Genomic DNA, 21,740 nt, shown 5'->3' with positions numbered 1-21,740 from the left:
AACCACAGGTGGAACTCAAAATCCAACCACTCTATAGCAGGCTAATTTTTAAGTTGGTAATTTCATATGCTATGCAAATGATGTTATAAATCTCCAATGGCCCTTGGCAGAGAAAAGGTTCCTTACCCTTGCACCAACAGAAAGATCTACCTGTATATCAAAAAGCACACAGAAGATGTTCACGGCAGCAAGAGACATGATCACCAAGAACTCACGGCAATCAAATCAGCAGTGGAGTGGACTTTCAGACGACAGCTTCCTGGACCACAATGGAAATGAACAAACCGCTGCCACACACCACACAAATGACTCTCCCAAACGGCACAGCAAATCAAGAATGCAAATAAAACAAGCACATGCTATACACTTTCATTTTAAGATCCACCGTAGGTAAAACTCATCTAGTGTTAAGGTCGATCCTAGGATTATTTCTGGAGAGAAGGGGGTGAAGTGACCACAAAGGAGCATGGGAAGATTTCTGGGGTACTGGTGATGTCCTATTTCTTACCTTAGATGGTGTGGTCATTTGGGGAAAATTAATCAAGCTGTACGCCTACTATTTATGTACTTCTCTGTATGAGTGCCATACTTTAACCAAAGGCTTTGTAAAACACACACACACACACACACACACACACACACACGAGGGATAGGGATGACAGAAATGCCTACTGGACTGTGGTGACTACTGCACAGCTGTATCAATTCACGTCACATCACTGAAGTGTACTATTACAAAGAGAATTTTATGCACGTAAAATTATACCTCAATAGAAAAATATGTCCACACAGAACACCAGGTCCCTAGGCTAGAAAATCAGAGACAGGCCCTGCTTGTGAAGGTGGTATGTCTCACTCCTGAAATACAACAGGAGGCTCAACAAACTAGTTGTTAAATTGGAAAAAAAGAAAAACTAACGTCACCAAAACTACCTCTCAAGAGCTTCACCATAAATAATTTTGTGCAGAGTTTCAGTGAACAAAATAGAACTAAAGGTCCTAATTTCATACTTTTTCTGCATTCTGCTTCTCTAACATAACAGTGATTAATTAAGAGCAAACTCTGGGTCCAGTGCCTGGCTCCACCACTTGCTAAGTGTGTAGCCCTGATCAACTAACCCTTTGAGCCTGAGTCTCTGGTCTGGAAAGCAGGAGAGAATAGCAGTCACAGTACCTACACCATAGGGTCACTATGAAGACTAAATTTCAGCTTTACACAGCAAGCTCTGTATCAATGTCTGGGAAATAAGGCTTACTCCCAAAAATGAACATGGTAGACTTGTTTCCCGGGGAGGGAAGGACAGTTTTGGTGCTTTACCTGGTGAAACGTGTACTTGAACAAAAGTGTCAGAAACTCCACCACAGGGAATTGGGAGTAGGACTCGATTCTTCTTAGGTGAACACTCACAAAGAGCCGCAGAAAGTCAGTAAACTTCTCAACGTAGCTAAATGAGACAAGAAGACAAAAGGTGACCTAAGAAACCCAGCCACCTCCAGAGAAGAGGACTTAAATTCAATCCAAACTTCTTTCACAGAAACTGTACAGCTTTATGATAAATTTTCAGTTTAAAAACATAAAGGCCTGCAACAATTACCTACAGGACAGGCAACCCTTCAATCCATTACCACCTGAAACATAGCAGAAAAGCAACTTTACTCCTCAGACACTGTCTCCTAACGCCTTCCTAAAGCTAGTGCCCTCAGATCTTCTAACTCGTTCATGTTACGACCCAAATGAAGTGAAGGCAGAGTTACTGCTATAGAGCTCCCGGGCAGATCACTGAGTCATTTCAACCCGGCAAATCCAGAAGGCTGGTTTTCCCTGCTAGGAGGCCAACATAGTACAATAGTGCTCATGTAAGAACAAGTCAGTTCAGGCATCCAGGGAAGGTATACTCAGGCTTCTAAACTAATGTTCATTTCCCCGCTCTGGCTCCCTGTGCTAATTAAACATAGCACATCCTGCACCACTCTAAGTGTGATTCTGAATATAAAGCAAAGTGCCTGGCAGAGCTGGGCAAGCTCAAAGACTATTTAGTCCGATGCCTCCAGTCTACAGATGGAGCCCAGTGAGATACAGTGACAGCCCCAGGCCACTCAGCTGGCTCCGGGGCTTTGGGCCCAATCCAGGCTCTCTCTTTCCACTTTACAGTGAATTCCCAATTCATTTGTATTCACAAAATCATTTCACAGAAGAGTAAGGGGCACGGCTGCAAGGGTAAGAGAGTTTTGTTATTAAATACACAGCACATCATCACTCCCACATTTCAGAAACTGTCATTTTAAGCCCCTAAATACCAAAAGGTGCTTAGAAAATGAGATGGACATACCCTCTTAAATTACATTTCAGAGACCAACAAAACAAAGGGAAGACTTACTAGGCCTTAGCCAAAAGTTAAATAATGGCTGAAAGCAATTCTGAAACTCATAACTGCAAAAGGTTGTTTTTCAGAGCAGAGGTGTATGAAATAGGAAAGGAGAAGAAGAAAACTGCTCCTCAAAGAGCACGGCCCACATTCTTCCTGGGACCTGTGCCCCTGCGGGCAGCCAAGCTGCCTGCCTGGCCGCCATGTGGCTGGCTGACATCCACGTGTCTGTCTGCAGCCTTTGAAAATACACAGAAATTTGTTTTGATAAGGAAAATGGCTGTCTTTGGGAACCATGGGCCAAATACTTGAAAAACAGGCACTAAAATCAATGGTTTTCAGAGAGAGGAGAGCATGAAGAGACTTCCCTCTGAGGGCTCCAACACTAAAACTCACGAGCAGGAAGTCCTCGTTCCTCACTCAGTCTTCTCATTACATTATACATAGTTTTACATGGATCTCAAAGCCATCAACCAATTTACTGCTCTTTAAGAAGATGCACTCAATTCCCTACCACCCAAAAAGGAACAAAGAGAAGTCCTGGGTAAAGTATCAAGCATTTGGATTTTATTTTAAGCTCCAACCCAATTAAAAAAAAAATACAACAAAGCTTTCAGATTTTATTTCACCTCATTTTCTTTCCCTTGCCCACCTTCTGGTACAGGTGCTAATGAACAGTAGAAAGTTAGAGAGAAAAAAAAAAGGCAGTGGAGTATGAGGAGAAAAGCCAAGGGCCTGGTTAAGCAGCTCCTAAACAACTGAGAATGTATTGAGCTGTTTAGAATTAGTGGTAAGGGACCCCAGAGCCAGGAAGCAAGCACACAGGGTTGTTTATGTCACCTTTCTGCTTCCAGGCACCTCTCAGCTTTCACAGGGCAAGAGGAAGCATAGGATTAAAATATAAAACCAAGAGCAAAACAGTTACATGGAACAAATCAGTACACAGAGAACCCATACCCTCCAAATGTAAGCCATAACAAGGTGTCTATGACTGTACTGTGCTTAAGTAAAACTCAAAACAACCAACATTTGACAAGTGGTACAAGCAGCTAGTTTTTTAAATTAACATATGATGATAACAACCTTTCTTAAAGCTAAAAAAGATAAGAAATTGTATGAATATTGATTTCTTTGAATTCATACAGAAAGCCATGACCAAATAATGAAAAAAAAAATACCTATGGCATTAAGAGTTCCTTTGTGATTACACAAAGCAAATATAACACAAAAGTTATTTACATTGAACCGAACCAAAACTATCTTATGTATCAATTTTTTTAACATTAGAAAACTTAAAACAGCCCAATTTAAAAAGCACTAAACCTTCTTAGCTTTAGACACATATTCTACCAAATACTCTAAAGAAAAGGAAATAGCTTAACTCTGTAGCACTTAATAACAAAAAACTTTCCAAGGAAAACTGATTAAAATATAACTTCTGCTGCTAGGTAATCTATAAATATTTACTGCTAAGTCAACACAATTTATCAGCCTGGAAGTTTCAGAGCAGACAACAGGACTGTCCAATTTCCCTCGTGTTTTTACACAGCGGTAGCATCATGCTAACGAAGCTGTCAGATGCAGAAATGACATCATCTGCAAGGGAAGTAGACAGAGAGACCCTGACTCAGAGTCCTCTGCAGAGTCCTCTTTTAGGGAATTTTAGGGTCCATTCAAGGAAGCGATAAAGAAATAAACATAGATGTGTATCAACCTGTGACCACATTACCATCCTTATCTTTGGATGATAACTTGCTGTCTGTGTAAAACTCACATAAAAACAACACTCCTAGACACTGCAAGATGTTCACTTGGGAAAACCAAACGGTAGAAACTGACAAGCAACGCCAAGTGAGAAAGGCGACTGTGACGCCTGTACCTCCATGGACCTCTTCTCCTGTGCTTGGCTACGCATGAGCAGCAGTCTCAGTTCCTGCACCACCTCAGACCTGCAGGCAAACAGTGAGGAAGAGGGGGAAAGAGGAGTGGAAGGGAGGACAGGAGGAGAATGGGGAAGAGACAACAAACCTGCACAATTCACATCACTTTTCAAACTCAACTGAGTTCCCTTTACCACCCTAGCCCTTCCAGCTCATCTCGGACTTACTGATGCACACCTACCTTTCTGATCCTCACCAGAAGCCCCATATTCTGAAAGCAAAGAGGGTTACAAACACTATGCGGCACAGCGCGATACACAGTCACAGCCCCTTCTCAGGGCACAACCGGCGGCACGCCTGCTTTCATTACCTCTCATCAAGCTCCTCTAGCCTGCTCTTCACCGTGTGGGCATTGTTATCCTTGGTGATTTTCTGCAGGAGGTAGAAAGTCTGCTGGAACATACGCAGTAAATACTCCTCGAATTCCATAGGCACACAGTTCTTGGACATGAGTTCATTGATGCAGGACATGGCCAGGACCCCAAGCCGGCCACGCTCCTGACCCAAGACACAGTTCTGGCTGCTGCCGTTAACCGACGCCATCTTTCTAGCCCGGATGTCACAGCCAAAGCGCGCAAAGTGGAAGATGGTGGTAAGGAGGGACGGGGTGATGCTGGCAGACAGAGGAATCCAACTGAAGAGATGGGCCAGGCACTCCAAGGCCAGGGAACAGATATACTCACTCTCCACATCGAGGATGGGAATTGGCTGATTCAACAGTTTGGCTGAACTAGGGCTCTGCAGCAGATTACTTAGAAGGTCACCTGAAAGTAAAAAAGGCTTTGAAGGGCACCACTATCAGATCTCCTACAAACTACTTTAAGGTACTCTCCTTCAAAGACAAAAATCAATCAATTCAGTTACCTCAGAAATCAATATGTTCAGTTTTAAATGCCAGTTATAAAAAGTTGACAGCAGAGAGCTGGCATTGTGGTGTAGCAGGTAAAGCTGCCACCTGTGATGCCAGCATCCCATACAGGCGCTGGTTCAAGACCCAGCTACTCCACTTCTGATCCAGCTCCCTGTTAATGTGCCTGGGAAAAGCAGTGGAAGATGGCCCAAGTGTGTGGGTCCCTCATTCATGTGGAAGACCCAGCAGAAGCTCTGGGCTCCTGGCCTAAACCTGGCCATTATGGTCATCTGGGAAGTGAACCAGTGGATGGAAGCACTCTCGCTTGCTCTGTGTGTGTGTGTATGTGTGTCTCCCTCTAACTCTGCCTTTCAAATAAATAAATAAATCTTTAAAAATAAAAAAAGTTCACAGCAAAGCAAAGTAACATCCTATTCTGATTCTTATGGGGGAAATATGGATATGACCTTAGCATTGACTTAAATTTAGTTTCAGTTAAGATTTGTGGAGTAGCAGTTTCCAGGAGGCAGAAAAAGTGGGGATGGGGCGCTGTTTTGCAGCTGTAAAACTCCATGCTTATCCAAATTATTCTTTTCTTCAAATGTCCCCCCAAAATCACAATCTTGTTTTTGAAAAAATGATATATGGTCATGAAGTGAATTTTAAAAATCCCTAATACCATATATAAAGCAAAACTCGATGGAAGAAAGAGTTAAAACTTTCAGCTCTTAACTGAAATGTAGGGCCAGGAAAAAGAAGACTTACAAAAACTACCCAAACACAATTGTTAATTAAAACAAGGATAAACTCAATAACGTCAGAATTAAAGAGTTTCTAATCAATGAAAACAATTACGGGAAAGTGACCAGGCAGATAAGACAGCCAAGAAGATACAGTCACAATTTCTAACACCACAAAGGGCCAAAATGTAAAATATACAAGAAAAATGCTGTACCATCATAAGAACAACCCCAATATGCAGGTGGGTAGTAGACACAAAGGACGATTTTCAGAAGAAATTCGAAGGGGGAACAAGTGCACACAGAGATATCAAATTCACTAGCAATCAGAAAATGCAAATTAAAAGGGGATGGGAAAAGAACACTGGAGGATGGCCCATGTGCAGGGTGAGGAGTGGCTGTGGGAATGTCCATGCAGCACTGGCAGGAGTAACAGCCACTCTGAAGGGATCCTGGCACTCCAAAGTCCTGGGACACATTCATATAGCCTATCACCTGATCACTCCCCTCCTGGCAAAGTTCCAAATCCATCCTCATAAGGGGACAGGCAGTGGTCTATGCGGGTGTGGGAACTGGAGACAGCCTGGGGTCCTCATTAAGAGAGAAAACAGATAAAAGCTGGGGGTGCAGATGCAGATGCCATAGGCTAACAGGCCCAGGCAACACACGTGGGGAGACCTTCCAGACGGGAGCTGGACCAAAGTCAGCCATGGAATCACAGCAAAACCACATCATTACTTATACTGAAATACGTGGACACAAAGCAGGAAGGGTGTACAACATGCTACCCGAGAAAAGGATGTACACTATATACATACAAAATGGCTGTTCACTGTGGGGAACTAGGGCAGGAGGAGAATGAAGATGAGGGGAACAGATAAATGAGAGGAGCCTGATGTAAACCCATACTCCTCAAGTGCTACAACTAAGCACTTGTGATAAGCACCTGTGGTTTACATTGTTTAAACCACACATCATTACAAAGCAGCAAGTCTCAAGTTTGGCCTGGGAACCCTAGAGGGTCCAAAATGCTTTTAGGAGTTGATAAATTCAAAGCTATTTTTAAAAAAACACCAAGATGGGGGCCAGTGCTGTGGCTCAGTATGTTAATCCTCCACCTGCGGCGCCGGCATCCCAAATAGGCACCGGTTCTAGTCCCAGATGCTCCTCTTCCCATCCAGCTCTCTGCTGTGGCCTGGGAAAGCAGGAGAAGACGGCCCAAGTCCTTGGGTCCCTGTACCCACGTGGGAGACCTGGAAGAAGCTCCCGTCTCCTTGCTTTGGATCAGCACAGCTCTGGTTGTTGCGGCCATTTGGGGAGTGAACCAGCGACGGAAGACCTTTCTCTCTGTCACTCTCTCTCTCTCACACTGTCTGTAACTCTGCCTCTCAAGTAAATAAAATCTTTAAAAAACAAAACACAACAAAAAAACACCAAGATGTTCTTTTCTTCCCTGGCTCTTGCTGTCTTGCAGGTGTACGGCAGGGCTTTCCCGGGGCTGCGTTATCCGTGCTACTGCATCAGACAGGACACAGAAGCTGTCTTTCACTAAACCTCATATTTAAAGACATCTGCAGAAACGTAAAACAACACCACTCTTTCAGTAAATCTGTCTTTTTGTTTTGGAAAATAAAGTTATTTATTAAAATATATAATTTAACAATCATAATGGATTCATCATGGCTATTTTTAAGTGAATTAACAAATATTTATAAATTTTCTTACCTTTAATATCAATGGATGTAACTCAAAAAAACTTTGAGGACCTCTATAGTTTTTAAGAGTAAAGGGGCCCCAAGGACAAAATCAGAGCACCCCCCCAGGCTATACATGGTCAGTGGATCCAAGAATTTGCACCAACAGAACTAGAATTTACCAGACCCACTCCCACAGCCACTGCGGCAGAACCGGAAGGGGCCAGGAATCCATGCTCTGCAAGCTCTCTAGGGGCTTCTTTTGCTTGCTGAATTTTTCGCAAGCACTGAACTAAAGGAAATCATCCAAAATGAAACGGGAAGAAAGCTGTACAATTATTTTAGAGAAAACAAAAGAGAAAAAAATCAAAACTCTAAGAGAACTTTCCTAAAATAGATGTGACTCAATAAAATAAAAGGGCATATTCTGTCCCAAAGAAAACAAATGACAGTGATCAATACTAAGAAACTGAGGGATGAGGAAAAAATGCAGGCAGAAAAAGCACACTCACAAAGGAGCAAACGTCTCCTTCCGATTTCTTCACAGTAACATTCAAAGCCAGAATATAGTAGCACAGGGTCTACAGTTTCCAGGGCAAAGCATGTGTGAAGAGGAAGGTGACTCTTCCTCAAGCACGTGAGACCCAGGTAACACACTGCCCTCGTAGTCTTCTCAAGGAGGCTCCTGGGAAATGAAGAGTGAAGGGATGGAGACGCTGTGGCACAGGGACTAACGCTGGCCTTGAAAGGAGCACAGAACCAGAAGTAAACACGCATAGACGCTACACTTGCTCATCTTTCACAAGCAAGACATCCCAAAACAAAGGTCTAAAAATCAGCACATGCAGTCAGAAACTGGTTCTCAGAACAAACATCCATGACAATAAGAACAGCCACCATTTGCTGTACTGCTGTTCTCTGCTTAGCCAGGCACTGAAAGCTTCACCTGCATATCCTCATTTAACGCTCACCTCACCTGCGAGTCACTAAGGCCTGCAGCCGGTGAGAAGTGTATGCACAGATCTGTATTTAAAACCATGCAATGTGTGGATGAGAAAGATATGACACTCTGACTTTTACTGCCCATCAAAGCTAACTCAGAACTATAGTCTGTACATAGTTTCATTCACTACACATTTTTCTTCCCATTTGTCCAATCAAACAGAGAGGTGGAGGCTGCCCAAGCGCAGCAGAAAGGCACAGCCTGAAGGCAGGCACACCAGCCCGCCTGCTCTCATTCACCCTCAGAGACATCTATTCTCTTTTTGCAACCGAGGACACGGACAGCCAGAAAAGGTATAAAGGATCCACTCAAGGGCACAGAGTGAGTGGCAGGGGAAGGAAGCAGGGCAGAACTGGGGACACAGTTAAGGCCAACCCCTGGAATGATGTTTCACATCTCTCCCTGCTCCACCACTCACTGGCGATGGGAGCCCAGCAAGTTACACTACCTGAGCCGTTCCCTTATTTGTAAACAGGAGCTAAAACCACCACCCCATGTCACTGCAGTCTGTTCTAGTGAGATGAGGGGCCACTACGGGGGTGGGGTTAGGAAACAAACCAATGATTCCGGAACATCCTGAGAACTATTCCATACATACCCCTCAAACCTTCTTCTACATCTCGTCACAGTAATTGTTCAGACAGGTTCCTGGCCTCAGTTCAGACAGAAAGCTCAATTAAAAGAACACATAAGGGAAAAGAGACGAAAAGCCTAAGGAACTAATGACGGGGGACTGCAGGGGAATTCAGGCAAGCAGGGGCGGGATGTGCCAGGAATCCGCCTGCTTACTCACTGGCCCTAAGGGCTCTCAGGATGGACTTCCTCTACAAAACTAAGCTTGTGGTCAAAAAGCTGCACGATTTTCTAGAAGTTTCAGTGCTTAACTTGGTGTCTAAACTGCATACTCAGTTGAGCAAAAACATCAAAATAAATGTTGAGTAAGTCATCAGCAGTTTCCAATCAATGAAGCAAGACCTGATGACTTCACTTAAGCATCATAAAGAGAAAAAAATGAATACGCAATTCTTTTGTTTTTTTTTTAAAGGGGAAGTATATCAGTTTAAAAGCTTACTTAACTCCTAGCCACCATCCCCCACGACAGACTCAAGTTACTTTGCTTTCCTCAAACCAAATTCAAGACTTTAAAAAAATGTAATACTGTCTAAGAGGCAGTTCTGAGTAAGCAGGCATGCCATCTTTGGCTTTGCTATATGAAGGCAACGTCAGTTCACATTGTATTTCACTCAGCCTCACAAACAAAACTGAGGCAACACCTAAGAGGTAACCATCTAGTTCTGATGTTCCCTAACTTGGCCCCAAGAAAAATAAAGCCTACCACAGCATAAACTGAGCTAGCTCAAAGCACACATCTGATCAAAGGCAACTAAAGCACATGGCTTTCAGCAGTGGAAAAGAATCCCAGAAAAACAAGTCTTACCACAGTAAATGGCCACTGCTAACCAAATGCTAAGCTGGTCCTGCACCACCTGAAGACAAATCGAATGTGGAAGAACTACTCTTTGTGAACTCTATTTACATGAAATGAAGAGCTTAAAGACTGCAAATTGTACAGTATTGAAAAGTGTTCGTTCAGTTATAAAACTAAATCCATGTAACCTCTGCAAATCTTTCATTAACCATTCAAATGTAAAATATAAATCTGCTAAGCTGCCTCAAATATCCACCTAAAGAATGATGGTTGCACATAGTACAAATAAAAGTCCCACTCTTACAGACTTTAAATAGACTCTTAAACTCTCTAACAGTTTGCAATCCAAGTACAATATATGGAATTTGGAATAAATTAGCATACTATGAGCAGTCCCCCAAACTTCATGATATATTTAAAACTGTAAATAATACTGCAAGCATTTCAACTTGCATATGCAGACAACAAGCTACATCTGGGCTTAGAGACGCCTCATTTCAACAGCCCACTGCCTTAGGTAAGGAAGAAAGATGTGGAAACGTTTCTCACTAGCCACACCAACCTTTACAGGACAGGAAGAAGAATGTGCCAACTCACAGGATGTACTCTACTTGGAAAGCATTTGTGATCACTGAGTGTCAACAGAAGCATTAAGAAACCAACAGTTCCTGCTCAGCTACAATTTCCTTTCTCCATCCATCCTTAAAATTAGTCATTTTTAGATGACCTGCACTGACTTTTGAAAGAGATATCAGTAACTGTGTACAATAACCAGCAATCGACACACTATTGAATAACCACCGCAAATATGTACAGGCGTTCAGCAAATTATTCTTAACCAATGGAAACCCAATGCTGACTACTGCCAATTGGACCCCAGTGTGTCCTGGTGGCCAACAGAACTTCCCCTGAGCTTCACACATTCCTGTGTACCTCCCTGGGGCAGCTGCCCACCCTGCAACCTCTGCAGAATGCATACCTCCAGGCTCACACCAACTCAGGACAAGCAATGCGGCCAGGAAATTGGAGGAAAAGAGAAGGAAAAAAAAACATAGCCTATATTATGATGCCGGCGCTGCAGCGTAGCAGGTAAAGCCGCCGCCTGCAGTGCCGGCATCCCATATGAGCGCCTGTTCGAGTCCCAGCTGCTCCACTTCCAATCCAGCTCTCTGCTATGGCCTGGGAAAGCAGCAGATGATGGCCCAAGTCCTTGGGCCCCTGCAGCCGTGTGGGAGACATGGAAGAAGCTCCTGGCTTAGGATCAGCACAGCTCTGGCCGGTGCAGCCAACTGGGGAGTGAACCATCAGATGGAAGACCTCTCTCTCTGCCTCTCCTTCTCTCTCTGTGTAACTCTGAATTTCAAGTAAATAAATCTCAAAAGAAAAGAAAAGAAAAGAAAAGAAAAGAAAAGAAAAAAAAAAAAGGGTAACAAATTTGGAGGGACAGCAATTATACATTGAACGGGCAGAAGTGGACAACATAAACATAAGATCAAAGGTGCCAGGGGCCGGTGTTGTGGTGTAACAGGTAAAGCCTTTCCTGTCCCAGCTGCTCCACTTCCAATCCAGCTCCCTGCTAATGGCCTTGGAAAAGCAGAAGATGGCCCAAGTGCTTGATCCCCTGTCACCCACGTGGGAGACCTGAATGAAGCTCCTGGCTTCAGCCTGACTCCTCAGCCCTGGCCATTGTGGCCACTTGGGGAGTGAACCAGTGGATAGAAGACCTCTTGCTTTCTCTGGCTCTAACTCTGCCTTTCAAACAAATAAATCTTTTAAAAAAGAGAAGAAGATTAAAGGTCCTTCTCAGGACAGGCATCTGACTTGGTAGTTCAGATATCCATGTCCCATTACTGGAATGCCTGGATTTGATACCCAGCTCTGGCTCCTAACTCCAGCTTCCTACTAATGTACATGCTGAGAGGCAAATGTGACGATTTCAATAACTAAGTTCCTGCCACCCACGTGGGAGACCCGGATCGAATTCCCAGCTCCCAGCTTGGCCTAGTCCCAGCGACTGCTTTTAGGCAATGAACCACTGGAGACAAACTTACTCTCTCCTGTCTCTCCCTCTCAAATTAAAAAAAAATAAATAAAAATTAAAAAAAAAAGCACCCTCTTCATGATGGGCAAGGAAGAAGCAAAATGCAGTGTTCAAAATATTATGTAAGACAGTACAAGTACTTATGAGGAACAGCTGAAAATTTGCTACATGGAAAATATGGGCCAAAACGGAATAAGGCCAAAGAGAGATTAAGGAAGAATCAACACACATCTGAGGTAGGTAAGCTGGTGCTGACCCTGCTGAGATCCCCTGCTGCACTGAACAAGAGGAATGCCACAGGGACCATACCACTTTCTCCTGAGGTCGGGGATGGCGGTGGAGTGGCGGCAGTGACGCTGTGCTTGTCCCAGACAGTCTCCAAGATACCTATCAAGAAAGAAGGAACTGAGTGTAAGAGAGTCATACAGCCCCACATGTGAAAATCAGATTTAGAGAAATGACTCATTGACACCTTTGATCAAACATCAATATTTAAACATCTCTCTCTGCACCCAATGTCCTCTGGCAGCTAGCAGCCGTGCCTCACCACTGCACTGCCCACCATCTTCTGGAGGGCACTGTCCCCACTCAGAGGATCTCCATTGCGCTACCCTGACCTTACAGTGTGGCCTCTCCTCACTATTTCCCCCAACAGTGGCCTTCACCAAGGTCACCTGTGTCAACTTAGAGGCCACTTTAATCCTGATTCTCGGCCGGCGCCGCGGCTCACTAGGCTAATCCTCCGCCTAGCGGCGCCGGCACACCGGGTTCTAGTCCCGGTCGGGGCGCCGGATTCTGTCCCGGTTGCCCCTCTTCCAGGCCAGCCCTCTGCTGTGGCCAGGGAGTGCAGTGGAGGATGGCCCAGGTGCTTGGGCCCTGCACCCCATGGGAGACCAGGAGAAGCACCTGGCTCCTGGCTCCTGCCATCGGATCAGCGCGGTGCGCCGGCCGCAGCGCGCTGGCTGTGGCGGCCATTGGAGGGTGAACCAACGGCAAAGGAAGACCTTTCTCTCTGTCTCTCTCTCTCACTGTCCACTCTGCCTGTAAAAAAAAAAAAAAAAAAAAAAAAAAAAAAACCGCTCATGGAAGGGGCCATGGCGCAGTAGGGTAATCCTCCACCTGTGGCGCTGGCATCCCATCTGGGCACCAGTTCGAGTCCCGACTGCTCCTCTTACAATCTAGCTCTCTGCTATGGCCTGGGAAAGCAGTAGAAGATGGCCCAAGTCCTTGGGCCCCTGCACCCAAGTGGGAGACCAGGAAGAAGCTCCTGGCTCCTGGCTTCAGCTTGGCATAGCTCCGGCCGTTGCGGGTATTTGGGGAGTGAACCAACAAAAGGAAGACTTTTCTCTCTGTCCCTTCTTCTGTCTATAACTTTACCTCTCAAATAAATAAATAAAATCTTAAAAAAAATAGCTCATGGAAAATGCATATTATGAAGAAAAACAATGCATGGATTTTAAAAAATGTTGGCACCAAAGTAAGCTTTTCTTTTAATTCCCTTTTCCATGCACTCTCAGAAGTACCGTCAGTATACCAAACTGTCAGTTACATGACAGGAACTTCGACACAAGGCAGACATCCACAGAGCTGCATATACTCCAACTATATCCTGAACATCGCTACCTGGATAGCTTTCTCTCAAAAACCTGCCACTAAGCTTCTTCCATTCCTCATCCAGTAAATGGTATGCTCCACACATCCGGGCAGCCGGCCCCTGCTCAGCCCATATGGCATGGCCAGCCTCCGGGCCAGTGCACACAAAGGCTTCATCGAAGTGAACCATTCGCTGTTCCTTCAGTGTGGGTCTTTTCCTTGCTCAACCCCTGACCTGCTCTTCTGCCCCAATCCCAACCTAACTGCTACTTGTCCCCATCCCTCAGAATGTCAACCAGCTGTTGCCTCTTCCAGGAAGTCTTCTGCCTGCTCCATTTTGTCTGCACATAAAACATACTTCTATAATTCTTAAGACACTGTTTAAAAAAAAAAAAAAAAAAAAAAAAAACAGGTGCAGGCATTTGGTCAGTGATTTAGATGCCTGCATCCCAGATCAGATTGCCTGGGCTCCAGTTCCGGCTCTACTTCCAAGTCCAGCTTCCCACTAATGCACATCCTGGGAGGCAGCAGGTGATGACTGCAGCACCTGCCACCCACACAGGAGACCTAGTGGGAGTCCCAGGCTCCTGACATCAGCGTAGCCCAACCCTGGATGCGTGGGCATTTAGGAAATTAAACAGTGAATGGACGATGTCTCTTTCTCTTTGTCTCTGTCTCTCTCAGATGAATTAAAAAATAAAAAATTTAAACCACTATTCTTTGTTTACTTATCTCTCCCCTATTAAAGTGTAAATTGCTAGAGGGCAGAAATCGCGTTTTATTCTGTTTTACATCCAACAAAGAAACTGGAATATAAGATGATCATAGGGGCCGGCACTGTGGTGCAGTGGGTTAAAGCCCTGGCCTGCAGCACCGGCATCCCATATGGGCACTGGTTCTAGTCCCAGCTGCTCCTCTTCTGATCCAGCTCTCTGCTATGGCCCAGGATAGCAGTAGAAGATGGCCAAAATCCTTGGGCCCCTGCACCCATGTGGGAGACCCAGAAGAAGCTCCTGGCTCCTGGCTTTGGATCAGCGCAGCTCCGGCCATTGGGGCCATCTGGGGAGTGAACCAGCGGATGGAAGACTTCTCTCTGTCTCTACCTCTCTCTGTAACTCTGTCTTTCAAATAAATAAAATAAATATTAAAAAAAAAAGATCATCATAAAGGTTTGTAAAGATAATCTAGTCTCAAGACACTTAACACTACAACATGGATAAATCTTGAAAACATTATGCTAAGGGAATGAAGTCAGACAGAAAGGTCATATATTTTATGATTCTATTTTTATGAAAAGCCAAAATAGGCAAATCCATACAGACAGAATGTACAGGAGTGGCTGCCATGGGTCTGGGGGCAAGAAGAGTAGGAAATGACTGCCAATAGCTACAGGGCTTTTTGTGGCATGACAAAAATGTTCTGGAATTAGACAGTAGTGATGGGTGCACAACCTGTGACTATGCTAAAAGCCACTGAATTGTACATTAAAACAGCAAATTTTGTGGTATGTGAATTCTATCTCAGTTTTTTATTTTTAAGCACAGTAGGACACAGAAGTGTAAGACATGATCCCTAACTCTAGAAATTTAACATCAATGTGGGGTTTCTCAGTTACCTCTACAGATTTAGGGGAGCATAGGAGCACGTGATTAAGTTCATTCTTGAACAAATCTTTTTTTTTTTTTTTTTTTGACAGGCAGAGTGGATAGTGAGAGAGAGAGACAGAGAGAAAGGTCTTCCTTTTTGCCGTTGGTTCACCCTCCAATGGCCGCCTCGGCTGGTGCGCTACAGCCGGCGCACCATGCTGATCCGAAGGCAGGAGCCAGGTGCTTCTCCTGGTCTCCCATGCGGGCGCAGGGCCCAAGCACTTGGGCCATCCTCCACTGCACTCCCTGGCCACAGCAGAGAGCTGGCCTGGAAGAGGGGCAACCGGGACAAAATCCGGCGCCCCGACCGGGACTAGAACCTGGTGTGCCGGTGCCACTAGGTGGAGGATTAGCCTATTGAGCCGCGGCGCCAGCCGAACAATCATTCTTTCAGCCAATTTTCAGTGCCCGCCACATGTCAAGCACTAAAGAAGATATACAAAAGAGAAAAGTTCCTAGATATCTGGGTGGAGGCACTAGAGAGAAAAATACTTCTTACCACGGGTAGCAGCCAGGCCACAGCACCTCCAGGGTCTATGGCTGGCACTGCACGTGCTACCTCCCCAACATGCAGGCTCCAGCAGCAGCACAGGAGCCACAGCCCTTGGGTCCCAGTGTGCTCCGCCCACTCTCTTCCTTTCTTCCTGTCTCACTTTGTGTTGCTTCCTGTTTGCTCTCATCCATTACACACAATAAGGCAGCTCTCATCAGACAGAAGAGGTGAAATACCACAGACAACTACAACCTGGTGCATGGGCTGATACCATGGAATGGGTGGTTTTCACATCTTCCAACTCTGACTTCTGATCTTTAGTTCAAATTATTTTAAGCGACTATCACTCACCTTACTTTAAGTGCTATAACCAACATTTCAATTGCTTTGCTATGATCTGGACTATACTTCATTAATCACAGTTATAACGAGGACCAAGTAATGAAAGACTAAAGGAAAACTACTAACAAGCCTGTTTTGAGGTACTGTTGAGTGCTAGACACTGGGCTATAGGTGCTGGGAACGTAACACAGAATTCTTTGTTTTATGCTTAGTCTCAGAAATGCTGAGTGCCAAGACCTGAGCTCCGGGGATCCACGGCAGGCTACTGGCCTTGGCACCACCAGACTGCTCACCTGTCAGGAGCCCAAGTACTGTCTGCACCTGGTCCAGCAGCAGCTTCCGCAACTCCTCCTTTCGAGCCACACTGAGGTCCTCCCGGGGACAAGCCAGCTCTTCTGAAGTTGTCTTCAACATGATCAGCCCAAGGGGGGTTGTCACGGGGGACTGGATCAACTGCCAGGAAAAACAAGTTCTGAGCACAGCATCAACTAATAAAGTACAAAGAGGACTCAGTAGTACTAAACTTGTGAAGTATCTCTATGCTTATTTAATATGAGGGGCCAGTACTGTGGCGCAGCAGGTTAAAGCCCCAGACTTCAGTGCCAGCATCCCATACGGGTGCCGGTTTGAGTCTCGGCTGCTCCACTTCCGATCCAGCTCTCTGCTGTGGCCTGGGGAAGCAGCAGAGGATGGCCCAAGTCCTTGGGCTCCTGTACCCATGTGGGAGACCCAGAAGAAGCTCCTGGCTTCGGAACAGTGCAGCTCTGGCCACTGTGGTAATTTGGAGAATGAACCAGGGGATGGAAAATCTCTCTCTCCCCATCTCTATCTCTCTCTATAACTCTTTCAAATAAATAAAATTTTTTAAATATCCTATATGAACAGCCTACATAAATCAACACTAATCAACACACACACACACAAATCATGCTCCATATAACAATGTTTCCATCAACTACAGACCACATAGACAACAATAGTCTCCTATGATTATAATGGAGCTGAGAAACTCCTACGGCCTGTATTTTTACTGAATCTGTCTCATGTTTAGCCATGTGTTATAAGTGCCTGTAGCATTCAGGACAGTAATATGCTGCCCAGGTTTGTGGCCTGACAGGAACCAAGTCTGAGTCAATACATGTTACTGGGACACAATCACCGAACAATACCTTTCTCAACTGTATTCCCCATCAGAAAACACGGAACTGCAGGTATACAGAGCGATGCAGACATCAGCGACTGGGCTACACAAACCAACCTGTGGTCTCTTGAACATTCAGGCTAACTAAATTTCACAGCTCTAAGCAAGCTTTGCAGGCAAGCCAGCAACAGGCACACAGGACTAGGGTCATGATCCCGCAAATCCCTTGTGCCGATCTGAAGCCAGGAGCCAGGTGCTTCCTCCTGGTCTCCCATGCGGGTGCAGGGCCCAAGGACCTGGGCCATCCTCCACTGCCTTCCCGGGCCACAGCAGAGAGCTGGCCTAGAAGAGGAACAACTGGGAAACAATCCGGCACCCCAACCGGGACTAGAACCCGGTATACCGGCGCCGCAGGCAGAGGATTAGCCTAGTGAGCCACGGCGCCAGCCAAGTTACTTTCTCTACCACCTATATAATATTTCTCCTTCCGTAAGAAGGTTTAATTACAAAAGAGGAAGAGAAAAGATATACCTTCAACAGCCTAACAATATTTACACCTACCTCATCATTTTCACAACATTTGGATCTTTCTAATACATTTAAGTTTCCAGAAATGATCAAAGTGAACTGCCACTAAAAATTCCGTTGAATTATATGCTGCAATCTACACAAAAGCAACAATTTAAGGAATATTTCACTTTTTTCTTTAATCTTAAGTAACTTAAGTTCACTCCTGGACTGTTACTTACTCAGGTTACAAAACACAAGGTTTAGGGAAGAGGAAGACCTCACAAATTGACCCATACAGGCCATTCAGTCTCACCTCAAGAAATGCAGGCACTTTCCATTCCCTTACAAACAACTCCTCCAGAGTGGGAATTCAGCCTAACAGTTAAGATGCTCACATCCCACACTGGAGCACCTGGGTCCTATACCTGGCTCTAGCTCTTGACTCCAGCTTCCTGCCAATGCAGACCCTGGGAGGCAGCGATGACAGCTCAAGTAAGCAGCTTCCTGCCACGCACATGGGAGACCTGAATTACACCGCCAGCTCACCAATTTGGCCCAGTCTAGCCCCAGCTGCTGTGGGCATTTGGGAGTGAACCAGACAACTGGAACACTCACTCTGTTTATCTGAGAGGCAAAGAAAGAGACAGAGAGACAGAGGAATAGAAAACTCTTCCCATCACAGATCAAAGAGAAGCTCATCCCGCAGAGTAGGGAAAGTACTCAATGGAATTCAAGGTAGATTCAATTGCCCTCAGAAGCAGAGCTATGTAAACCCAGCAGCAATGAGCACCGTGTGAAAAATGCTCCCTACAGAATCAGTTCTCTCGAATGCTAACACTTCAAGTATACCCTACACAACTGTTCTCTTCATTTCCTACAAATCTGACTTATTTCTAACACCAACTTAACTTCAGTAATGCACTAGGGGAGGAACAGGAAACCATCATCTCTCCACTCGCTGTCCCTACATGAAGCAGAGCAGACCCTCTGTATACATCTCTTCCCATTTGGAGACCTCCGGATTCTCACACTGGACTCTGAAAACTGCCATTCCTTCCCCTTTTTTCTTTTGTTTTCCTCTCCTACCTCTTTCCTCCCTATTTCCCAACCCCTCATTCTTACTCTCTCAGAATGCCTGCTAATGCCACGTACCCTATTTAGCAGTACACACTTTCTTGCAGATGGAAAATGCATCTTAGCTCCCCAGAAATTTAAAAAAAAAAAAAACTACAACACAGAAAAATCTACCTTAAAGCCCTCCCTTCTCTCATCACTTGGGGAGAAGGGAAAGAAGGTCAGGCAAAAATGTGAATGAAAACAAAGTTATTCTTTATGTGAGGGAAGGGGTTGCTCACTTATTCTTCTCTTCAGCTTGTATCCACAACTTTTCATTAAAATGGTGTTTCCCTTCACCTTCTTCACATACACCATTTAAGCGCATAACATAGTAATCTCTGCAATTTATTTTTTTAAGATTTACTTATTTACTCAATAGGCAGAGTTACAGAAAGAGAGAGGGAGAGACAGAGAGAAAGGTCTTCCATCGCTGGTTCATTCCCCAAATGGCCACAATGGCCAGAGCTGGACCAATCTGAAGCCAGGAGCCAGGAGCTTCCTCTGGGTCTCCCATGCAGGTGTAGGGACTCAAGCACTTGGGCCATCTTCTGTTGCTTTACCAGGCCATAGCAGAGAGCTGGATCAGAAGCTGAGCAGCCAGGACTCAAATCAGTGTCCATATGGGATGCCAGGCACTACAGGCGATACTTAACCTACTACACCACAGTGCCGGCCCCCATCTCTGCAATTTATTTTAACAGACAATAAACACCTTTAAGCTGAAGATCAGGGGAAGGTTTCCAGTGAACTTCTGAAAAGGTTCAGCAGTTTTTATTACATAATCAACCAACCACAGAAGAAACAGTAATTTTCCCAATGCTGCTTTGCCCCTTAACTGTCTGGCCCCAGGCACAATGTGACCAAGCGTTCAGCTCAACAGATCTCAGGAATCTACAAACAGATTCTCAAAAGGAGCCATGAGTGTGCTGATGCAGGTGGAAGGGAGGCGAGGACCATCAGGGTCTGTTTCGCCTTCAATGGCTTCTTCTCCAGTGGCCTAGAAAAGGCATAGGCAACCCACAGAGCTGTAGGTATCTTCTGGGATTCCAAACCAACTGTTCTCTGCCTGGTAAGGTAATTACCACAATTATAACATAAACTGCACACATACCAAGCCAACCAACACAGAGTCTGGGAATACAAAAAAACTATGCACCACAGACTGCAAACAGACCATGAGGGAACTGAGCCAGAAAAACTTTTTAGATGGTTTACTCAAAGGATCATGTGACAGTAAAACTGATTCCATAGCCTGTCTGGTCTTGTTTAGCAACACGGAAGAAAAGGTTCATTCTATCACATAATCAGAAATGTCAGCAGTTGAGCACTGGCTCATGTGTCACTGACCTGTTGCATGCATAAATAAGAAGCGGGAAATACTACAGAGGGAAAGGGTTTTAAGGATCACTTACTCCAACTTGCACTTTAGAGGCGGGGAAGGGGAGGCCCCCAAGTGGCAGGTGTCACTGAAATCAGGTGGATTTTACAGAAAGCTGAGTGCAGGGACCACCCTGCTCCTCCAGGACCAGGGGCCTTACCACTAGACCGTGCTTCCAAGCCACAAAGGCTACATGAGGGTAGAGTCATTTCTGAAGGGGTGGGAAAGGGAAGTGGCAAAGGCCAGAGGAAGACAAACGGCCTTCCAAAACCTCCATGAGCACTTCACCTAAAGCTGCTCTTCCAAATTCTCATCAGTTAGAGATGAGACAGGAAAGGCTCTGTTCTCAGTCCCAGGGATGGACCCCAGCTGGGCAGAAAGGGCTCCTCCTCAGTCACTGCTGTCTGGACTGTGGCTCTCTGTCTCCATTCCCCTGCTTCTTGTCACTGAGATCCCAATCTTTCTGGTCTTTGTGTCTCCAGCAGGCTTCCCCAGCTCCCTCACAGAGAGCAGAGGGAGCTATCCCAAGTGTTCTCAACTTGGAAAAAGGCAGGGGCCTGGGAGCGAGCCGGGAAAGCCCTTCTCACCTCCTGTCCCAGCACGGGCCTCCTGGCCACCCCTGGGGTGCTTTCCACTCACAGGATGTCCTCTCTGCCCAACACTCCGCTCCCCTAGATACCCTCAGGACTCCGGCTCTGCTCTAGGCTCCGGCCCCCAGTGACATGCTCCCCAACACTGCCATCTCAACACACCCAAGCACGAGCTCTGTCATTTACCTTGGAATCTGTCTCCTTCATGATGCTTAGAACTGCCTCAAAGTCCACATTTGCTTAGTGTCCACTGCAGCCTCCCCTCAAGAGCATGAATCTGACAAAAGCACTCTGCATCTGTCCATGACCATATCCTTACCACATGCTTGCTAAGCACAAAGCTGGTACTCAACAGTTCACTGAACAAATGCATCATCTCGGCCGGTGCCGCAGCTCACTAGGTTAATCCTCTGCCTGCAGCACCGGCACCCCGGGTTCTAGTCCCAGTTGGGGCGCCGGTTCTGTCCCAGTCCCTCCTCTTCCAGTCCAGCTCTCTGCTGTGGCCCGGGAAGGCAGTGGAGGATGGCCCAGGTCCTTGGGCCCTGCACCCGCATGGGAGACCAGGAGGAAGCACCTGGCTCCTGGCTTCGGATCAGTGCAGCGCACCAGTCGCAACACGCCGGCCATAGCGGCCACTTGGAAGGTGAACCAACGGAAAAAGGAAGACCTTTCTCTGTCTCTCTCTCACTGTCTAACTCTGCCTGTCAATAAAAAAAAAAAGCATCATCTCCCTAGGGAGATCAAACCAATCAACCTCTACATAAATCATAACTGAATCACTAAACAAAACAACCGAATGAAGAATCTGTGCCACCCTGAGAGGCAATCTGAGAGAAGGACTACTGACACTCAGGTTTTTTTAAATTGC

The 21,740-nt window shown here is 45.6% G+C and overlaps 1 protein-coding gene across 6 annotated transcripts in view; it reads right to left on the bottom strand.

Moving 5' to 3' along the window:
- Window positions 1-21,740, bottom strand: part of LOC100350325 (exportin-6) — a 122,698-nt gene that overhangs the window by 55,710 nt on the left and 45,248 nt on the right. For all 6 annotated transcript variants that reach the window (XM_008257959.5, XM_017342572.4, XM_017342571.4 and 3 more), the window contains 4 exons: window positions 16,431-16,590; window positions 12,373-12,450; window positions 4,617-5,070; window positions 1,319-1,445 (listed from right to left, as the gene is read on the bottom strand). In XM_008257959.5, the coding sequence (XP_008256181.3) occupies window positions 1,319-1,445; window positions 4,617-5,070; window positions 12,373-12,450; window positions 16,431-16,590 (819 nt within the window). The remainder of the gene's footprint in view (window positions 1-1,318; window positions 1,446-4,616; window positions 5,071-12,372; window positions 12,451-16,430; window positions 16,591-21,740) is intronic.

Source organism: Oryctolagus cuniculus, chromosome 19 (assembly GCF_051225735.1).
Source record: "Oryctolagus cuniculus isolate XC-2025 breed Fujian yellow rabbit chromosome 19, ASM5122573v1, whole genome shotgun sequence".
Classification (NCBI taxonomy): domain Eukaryota; kingdom Metazoa; phylum Chordata; class Mammalia; order Lagomorpha; family Leporidae; genus Oryctolagus; species Oryctolagus cuniculus.
This window is presented reverse-complemented; position numbering and strand designations above follow the sequence as displayed.